This window comes from Myzus persicae, unplaced genomic scaffold (genome assembly GCF_001856785.1).
Source record: "Myzus persicae strain clone G006 unplaced genomic scaffold, MPER_G0061.0, whole genome shotgun sequence".
Lineage (NCBI taxonomy): Eukaryota > Metazoa > Arthropoda > Insecta > Hemiptera > Aphididae > Myzus > Myzus persicae.
In genome coordinates, this window is record NW_019100958.1 from 111,076 (window position 1) to 120,240 (window position 9,165).

Consider the following 9,165-nt stretch of genomic DNA (forward strand, 5'->3'; position numbering starts at 1 on the left):
AGACTATCCTCGCAGAGACTATCCTCGCTCCCGCGGCTGTACAAACTCCTGTTTTTTTTTCAAATAGAAATATCAGAACTCGAATACATTGATCGATCGACGACGAAACGGTTGCGGGACGTGGGGTGAAGTACGCTCGGAGAATCACCCTGCAGGACGCGTCGCGAAGAGGTAGTCGTGTGTCGGTAATATTACACTTGAAGCCGAAAAGTGCATCGACCCAGGTACAGCGGGCTCGTGCGAAACCGACGACGATCGATATTACGATCTTGTGTTATCCCATATCATCATAATATACGTATATATATAACGTTATCATTATCTACCTAGCAATAATAACGAGGGCCGTTCTCACGCGCACTCGGCGACGTTTGACTCCGGGTTTCGTTCTTAAGCGCGGCCGTCTACGCGAACCGTGGGCACCGAGGAATCCAATTATTATCATTCACCACACACACACACACACACACACACACACACACACACACACAAGTATATCATCTCGGGGCCGGGATAAAGCCCGAGGCCACGCGAGTAGCCGTCTATACCTAGTCCTTCGTTTTTCTCTACCTTTCTTTCCTCCGTCTCGTACGATAGCCGCATGCAGTATCGGGTACAGGTCTCCCGTATGTCGTGTTATTTTTCAAGTATAAATACGCGTCGGGTGATCGTAGGCTTTCAGTGTTTCGACTCGCGCACGCTCGTCTGTATTATACGAATCGCAATTAATATTACCGTTTTCCTATATAAAGCCGTTATTGCTCTACACATTGCTACAGTGCAATCCCTTCGATTTTCCGTCCAAACCTATATAGTGCACTCTCGAGAGCAGTCGGATCGCACAGTCAGTTCTGCGCGTATAAAGCTAAATATTGTCGTGCAGAAGGAACGACGATATACTATACAGCTGCAATGTCACTCTACGCGGTAAGTCTACGATACGGTTGAAATCTATATATCATGTACAGACCTCGCCGGAATTTATCGTTTGTTCCAATATTATTATTAAAATATATGAAGATACATAGGGCCCTCATAGATACATCAAAAAAATATGTGTTCGCACGTTTGCCGAAAATATCTACTTTTTTAAACTTAGTTTTTTTTTATAGTTTTCTGCGATGTGCATGTCAAAGTAGCGGGTAGGTAATAGTTGGTATGTATAGTGTTATATTATATAATATTTATTTATCGTTGAACGTATGAGAAGTAATTGCTGATTACATGTCGTGCAGGTTTTCGGGTAGCCGAGCAATAATAACATACCTATTTTGCTATAAATATGTTTATAATATTAAGCTGCACGTATTTTATCAGAATACCTAATTCGGAATTCTTAGTTCCAAAACTATAGGTTAGGTTAGGTATACTAGGTGTTAGTTTCAGACTTCAGTGGTCCAAACACATCTCTCTAAAGAACTCGTTTATGTCGCAACATCACATCGGAAAAAATGTGTTGTTTATAACTTTCAATAGCTAACATTATTATATACTATAATGATCACTCAAAACTCATTATTTTACCTTTTGATATTAAACCTTTTTCAATAATACCTCTCTATGTAAAATAATGTATACATTTTAATAAAAAAATTTTTTTTTTCGACATGAATATATACCAGACGAGTTAACCTAACCTGTCAGTAAAAGCTCGCCACATTCGATTTTCTTTATAAAATACAACAATGAACCAGCTAAAATACTATATAATATCCCCTATAGGGCCAGAAACGTTAGCTTACAGTTTTTTCCAAATTTGTTTACACCCAATTAATACACTATACATATTATTATTATAATTAGCCTTAATAGATAAGATTATAAGAATAGTTTGACACATCTCCAAATTTAGAGTTTCGAGTTCTCATAGAACTAATGAAAGTATTTTAATAAAAAACATGTATATTATATCCATGTAGAATAAATATAACACTTTCGATAGAATTTGAAGCATTCATACACATTTGTATCTACAAAAATGAACAATTTATAAATAAAAAACCTGATAATTTTAAATGTTAAAATCGCTCTCCTGAAAAAATCATACGTTTTGTGCGCGTATCAGGGTGTCACTTTTGTTTTTCGCAATCAAGTACAACTTACACTAGTTACACTAATCGGTGTGAAACGCATTACTGTAATATAATATAATATTATTTAGTAATATACTAATATTGCATAATACTCCCAGCACTATAGTGACATTTAAATGGTTGTGTATTTCCAGATTCCACTACGATAGCTGAAGAAATAAAATATCATAATATTATATCCGACCCTCAATGTTCTCATAAAAAAATGGGAAGAGTAGTTCTTTCAATACTTATATATATATAGGCCCATAATATGTACCAGTGTAGGTTAAGTTATTTCATTTGGCGTAAACATTATAATATTATCATTTAATTTCAATTGAATAAATTAATGTTAGACTCTGTAAAAAACTGATGACCCAGTTAAATTCATACAATGTATAATATAAATACACGACGCATTTTTATTTTCTGAGCGTTGAAAAGGAGTTGGTAAATATATTAAAATTAATTAACGGTACAGTAAACTCGATTTCGTGTATTGAAAAATTGAGTCCGAAACAAAAACCCTCATCGCTTTGCTCCTTTTTTTAGCAGATGCGGTCGCTGCAGGTCGTGGTCGTCATCGCCGCGTCATCACTGCTGCAGACGACGTCGGGCAGTCCCTTGTCAGTGTACGGTTACGGAGCGGCCGCTCGGCCACAGCCCGACCACCGGCACAACGGCTACTACGGGCGCGCGGCCGCCGCCGACGACGAGCACCCCTCCGCCCCGCCCAAATACAACTTCGCGTACGACGTGTCCGACGCGTACACGGGCGACTACAAGACGCAGACCGAAGTGAGGGACGGCGACAACGTCAGAGGACAGTACACGGTCGTCGAACCGGACGGCACCAGGCGCGTGGTCGACTACACGGCCGACGAGGAGAACGGCTTCAACGCGGTCGTGTCCAAGGAGGGCCACCCGTCCGCCGACGCCCCCGCTTACCGACCGGTGGCCGCCGCCCCTGCTTACCGACCTGCCGCCGCCGCCACCGCCGCCGCCGCTTACCGACCGGCCTATAAACCAGCCTACAAGCCATCCTTGTCCGCCGCTTACCGTCCGGCACCGGCCGCCGTCTACCAGCACGCCGCCGACGCCGCTTACCCGACGGCCGCCGCCGAGCCCGCTTACCCGGCTTACCCGGACGCCCCGTTGCACAAATCCGCCTACAAGCAGCGACCTTCCTATTACCCGTACAGATCGTACTGATCGAGTCCGTACAACGTTAATCTTATCGTCCAATGATGACTATATTATAATAATTATTACCTACGACTGTATTATATTGTTCATTATATAACTACCTGTTATTAAAGAATTGTTGTTAAACGAGATCGATCCTTAATAAATTCCATTATATTTTTACTCGCCAAACTTGGTGTTCGTAATATTGATTTTACTTAGGTGCCTACCCAATACCTCTATATATTAGCAGCTGCACAGTAGCTCAGCGGTTCCCAACGTTTTTAGCTGTGCGGACCACCGATTTTGTAAAAAAATCTTATTGAGGCCCACAAATAGCTCACCCGTATACGAATGCATAAATATATAAATATATATATATATATATGTGTGTGTGTGTGTGTGTGTGTGTGTGTACAAACGTCAGTTGTTATAGAACTAAAAAGAATTGAAAAATCAATTGTTTATCAAACTTAATCACAAGTTCAACAATTCAATGTGATTTTTGACATCACCTAGTCCTTCGCGAGAGAGTCAATATTGGGATGAAAACTGTCATGGTTTTAGAATTAAATCGCTTTCAACATTCAGTTTATTCCTATATCTAACGTTAATAATACGCACTTATTTGACACTATAGGGTGTAGATACTATTGATAAATATTATTATAACCAGAAATACTACAAGGTATATACTAAAAATATATATAATATTATTTTAAATACATATATAACATTAAATATTATTAAAGATTTATATGGTTCACGGCCCAGTACCGCGCTGCTGGAGATCCACATGTGGGCCGCGGCCCATTGGTTAGAAATCACTGCAGTAGTGCATACCGGTGCATCCGAATTGCATGCCAAAAAAATAAATATAAATCGGGTTGTCCGAATTGCATGCCGTCTCTTGAAGGGGTTTGTCCGAATTGCATGCCATCTCTTAAAGCAGCGTTTCTTAAACTGTGTTCCGTTGAACCCCAGGGTTCCGCGGAGGTCACTTCAGGGTTCCCCGAAACTTGTGGTTTTTTATTCAAAATTTTAAATTTTGACACATAATTATAACTTTTATTGCAAATATTCCTTACATAAAATGACGCATTGAAAATATTGAAACAATGCAGTGGTTCTAATTGTCGAGCTGTAATAATTTATTGTTAAGAGCTCAATAAAAAAAAGCTAAAAAAAGTTGGGGGTCCACGTTGAAAGTGCACATAAAAAAGGGTTCCACGGATAAAAAAGTTTAAGAAACGCTGTCTTAGAGGGATATATCCAAATAAATAACTTACTTTTCAACTGGAGGATCGGGATTTTGTTACATTACAATAAAACATATAAAATATATTGTAGAAGGTGACACTGTGAATAAGAATCATAAAATAAAACTATTTTTTTTTCATCGACAACAAAGGCCATTAGTTAAATAAAACTATTGCAGTTTAGGGTAATCTGCAAGTGAGTGTATTTTAAATAATATTATTTTTAAATTTGGTAGTTTTTTTTGACATTTTGGGCACACAATATTACAATTTAAATAAACAAAATAATATATAATAATAATTCATAATAATAAAATATGTCAATATAGAAACATTTTTTTTAAATAATAAAATAGTATAATAGCATTTTTTTAAAGGTTAATATTACAATGAAAAATTACGTTACAGTATAATAATAATTTGGACATTTTTTTTTTGGCATGCAATTCGGATGCAGCCGTGCATACGATGTACGTAGTATTTTAGTTCGGTTAGTTCGGTTTACCTAGGAATGGTATTCACAGACTAAACAATGTTCGTGTAATTTTTTAATGATGTGGATGTGATTGCCATTACAATTACGATGTACAGTTTTTATATGTTTGTATGTTAAAAATGACTAACAATTAATCTACCCTGTGTATTGTTGTGGCGATAAATAAGATTTTTTTGTCGAAAGAAGACATTTCACACGGAGGGTTAGAATCCTAGAACCCTACACTTGCATACGCCAACTGTGTCCATATTAAATAATATTACAGTTTGCAACACGACTTTTTTGATTGATTGACAAAAACCCTAATCAATACGGAAATGTGACAAATAATTCATATACATAATCAATAAACCTAGTTATTATTATAAAAGTTATAGTGGCCACACCTTTTACGATATAATTGTAGACATGGGTAGTCATATTCGTTATTTTTACACACTCGACGATTTCTATAAATATAGGTACAGCTGGTATCAATGCATTATACATAACCAAGTGAATATATAAAAGATTCTATGCTTGATTCTATACATATAATATTAATTTATGACATGTCGTCCGTTATTCCGTTTTTGGTTTCAAGGTCGAACACCCCATTTATATGACACGGTGTACTCCAACAGGTCAATACGTATGTGGTCCGCAATAGTATCTAATCAAAGTATCAAACATAAAACACCGACTTAGAACAGTGGTATACTGTCAATTATTCAATTGTTCGATGAATATTGTGAGTAGGTAACGTAACTCAAAAAATAATTGCAACAAACTGAATAATATATCTTTTGCACAACTAATGCACTACACATCATGTTATTACCATAAAAACATAATAATATATTGTTTGTTATTTATTTTAGTTATTTTTATTTGTTTTTTATACACAGTGCCCGTATACCTATTACGTAATCTTGATGATATAGGTTAAATCTGAATAACTCAAATCCCATACTAGAAATATTAATTATTTACAACCCAAGTAGGTAGGTACCTACATATTATTGCATTTAAAACCAACGAGAAACAACCCAGTTGGGTTATAGGTTCGCGTATATCCCAAACATCTGATTTTGTACACGCTCACACAAATATTATACAGTAAAACCTGTCTTGTGCTGAATCGCACGGGACCAATAAACATTTCCGTTTTAGGCAGGTTTCCATCGCAACTGAATAAAAAGGAAAATTCCGTAATGTAGAGTTATAATATTCTGCACGATTAAGGTTGTAACGTTTTCCGGCCAATAATAAAAAAATATCATAGGCTACATATCATAAATGTCTCTAAACTTAAACAAATCTTTGAAGACATTATGAAAGCAAATACAACGATACGAAACGACGGGTAAACTACGACTATATACGGTGACAATAATGAGCATTGAGCACTGATGTGTAGATTCAAGATAAAATGTACTTATCTGTCGATGCGTATTAATCGCTGACCTTTATAATATTGTTTAGTAGCAAAATAAATGTGGGTATCGAAAATATTTTTGTTCATTTTATGATGTGTTTTTTCGTGTATATGAGGTGTATATGATTTATGGGACCATTAAATAGCCTTCCGTTTTACGTTAGACAGGTTCCGTTTTATCAAGGGTGTAATCCTATGTTAATAATTATAGAAATCTTCCGGGACCATAATACATTTCCGCACAGAAAAGGATTCCGTCTTATCAAGGGTTCGGATAAGACAGGTTTCACTGTATATGCGTACTATGTAGGCACTATATACCGTTTACATATTACCAGCTGTGCACAGTAATATAGGTAGGTACCTAGTAGGTATTACTATAATCGAGATATTCACTCGATTAAAATAATCGAAATATTATTTCGTCATGGTCGATATATTCATTCGATTAAAATAATCAAAACATTAAACATTATTGATTAAAAATCAACCAATATTCAACTTATTAATACAAAATTAAAAACATGGTTAATACGAATTCATTATTAAACTTATTTTTTTTTTTTTTTTTTTAATCAAGAAAAAAACTCGGCAGTTACATGGCCATTAGTTACAGTTATGGTATGGTTACAGGATTTAAGATTTTAACAGCATTTTTTCTTTTTTAAGATATTACAATATTAGAGATATTAATATGGTTTCTAAGCATTAACTGATGAGTAGAATAAAATAATACTCGAATTACTAGTATTTTATTAGTAACTAGTAACTACTAATAAATAGTAATTACTTATTAGTAATTACTGTTATCATTCGATTATTTTCTCTCGATTATTCCCATCACTAGTACCTACACCTGGTAGTACCGGTGGTGGGGTCTTCCGGCCAGGGCTTCATCAGATGGTTGCCGGGGAGTAACCGAATTGGTTCCCGTTTTTGGCCGAATTGGTACCCGTTTGAAAAGGGTATTTTATAAAGTTGAGCCGAATTGGTTCCCGTTTAAAAAGAGGTATTTTATTGGGTTGAGCCGAATTGGCTCCCGTTTGTATACTGGTAATTTTTAATTTTTAATAATTGGTACAAAATATAAATTAGACAGTATAAAATATAAACGTACATACACGGCTACACTCTATAATCTATAGTATAATATACAATAAGTCAATAAGATGGAAATATATTTATATATTGGAAGTTTAGAAAATTATCGGTGATATCCCAATCAATTAAGATAACGATAAGAGATATATGTACTTTTATCGCTATATGGTATGTCGTTTATATCCTATTTACGAATGACAATAATTTTGGTGAGCAGTGAGCACTGTACAGTCTCAACTTGTGAAACTATTTTTTGGACTGCCCTTATTATCATTCGAAGACTGTTTTTGTAATGATTTGATGGCCATAAAACTTTGCTCCCCAAAATTGGATCAGTTCTTTGACCACGTTCATAATACATACATAATGACAGACAGTAACTTTTCACCGAAAATTTGTACTAGATTTGACAAAAATATTGATAACATATTGTTGCGAATCGTTCCATTCAAAGCTGAATAACAGAATAAAGAGTTTACATGTGCCCATCCTAAAATATTTTATTTTATGGATACTTTAAACAGTATTCAGACATTAAATTATATTAAATTTCGAAATAACAATACTAGAAAACTTACAAGCAAACAAGAAAAAAATAACAAATTCTCAGAAAATTGTATGACTGCAGAGTACACTAATGAGAAGCTTTCGCGAATTGAATACTTAAAGAAAGTTTGCTTCAAATTTGTAAATTAACGATTTTAAATAATTGTATTTACTATATTTTATTATTTGTATTTTGTACCTACGCCTAGTGATGACTATAGTTGACTTCCAAATCAACGATTTAAAATTGTATATTTTATATCATTTTTTTTTAAACGGGAACCAATTCGGCTTACCTTAATAAAATACCTTTTTCAAACGGGAACCAATTCGGCATGTGGGGTTGGAGCTCGGGAACCAATTCGGTACCAGCCGTTTGTCGCGGTGCAGTTCAAATTCTGAATACATTTACCATATAAAACACTGCGGGAACAAAAATTTAAAAATTCAACACGATATACACGCTTGTGTGTAAGTACGACAATAATTCGTTCGACAATGTGTCGATCCGAAAACTATATAATGATTAAATAATATACTCCGAGTCGTATGCGTAGATGAGATACTTGAGCTACCGTATAATGTATACGTGTCACGTGTGTACCTATTATCTGTCGTGTCCCATAAACGCATGACATGATGTTATTTAAACGTGATTTCAGCGTAGAATTGTCAAATCCATCTCCAGACAATTTCATGGCGTAATATTATGTTAACATAATATTCCTATATAGTATATACAGGTCCGACACTCGTGTGGAGCATAAGTCATGTAGAGTTAACCGTATAGTCGGCCTTGATACGTATATTATACTATTATAGAACATTATATTATTATTATCGTCATCCGTTATGGTCGTCATACATCCCCGACACTCGACAGATCACGAGTTCCGTCGCAACGACAGCCTCCGGGTCGCACGTGCGTGCATTATCCTCGAGGGTAATCGATTTCAAGTCACACAACAAGCACACAACATAATGTTATTACATTACTTTTGTCGTGGCGCAGCAGTAATTCGTGGGCAGACACGAGGTCCACATAAGTGGAGAGCAGACCCGGTTCCCGTGAACTCTGAGAAGACC

General features: G+C 35.8%; 1 protein-coding gene across 2 annotated transcripts; it reads left to right on the forward strand.

Annotated features, from left to right (window-relative positions):
- Window positions 1-629: 629 nt before the first annotated feature.
- On the forward strand, window positions 630-3,443 carry LOC111027060 (cuticle protein 7-like). 2 transcript variants are annotated; one of them, XM_022305279.1, is made up of 2 exons: window positions 630-927; window positions 2,631-3,443. In XM_022305279.1, exons 1-2 carry the CDS (start codon window positions 913-915, stop codon window positions 3,285-3,287), a joined length of 672 nt encoding a protein of 223 aa, XP_022160971.1. In that variant the 5' UTR covers window positions 630-912; the 3' UTR covers window positions 3,288-3,443. The 2 variants fall into 2 exon arrangements, with proteins under 2 accessions (XP_022160971.1, XP_022160970.1); XM_022305278.1 differs by having other exon boundaries at window positions 637-927; window positions 2,628-3,443.
- Window positions 3,444-9,165: the final 5,722 nt, after the last annotated feature.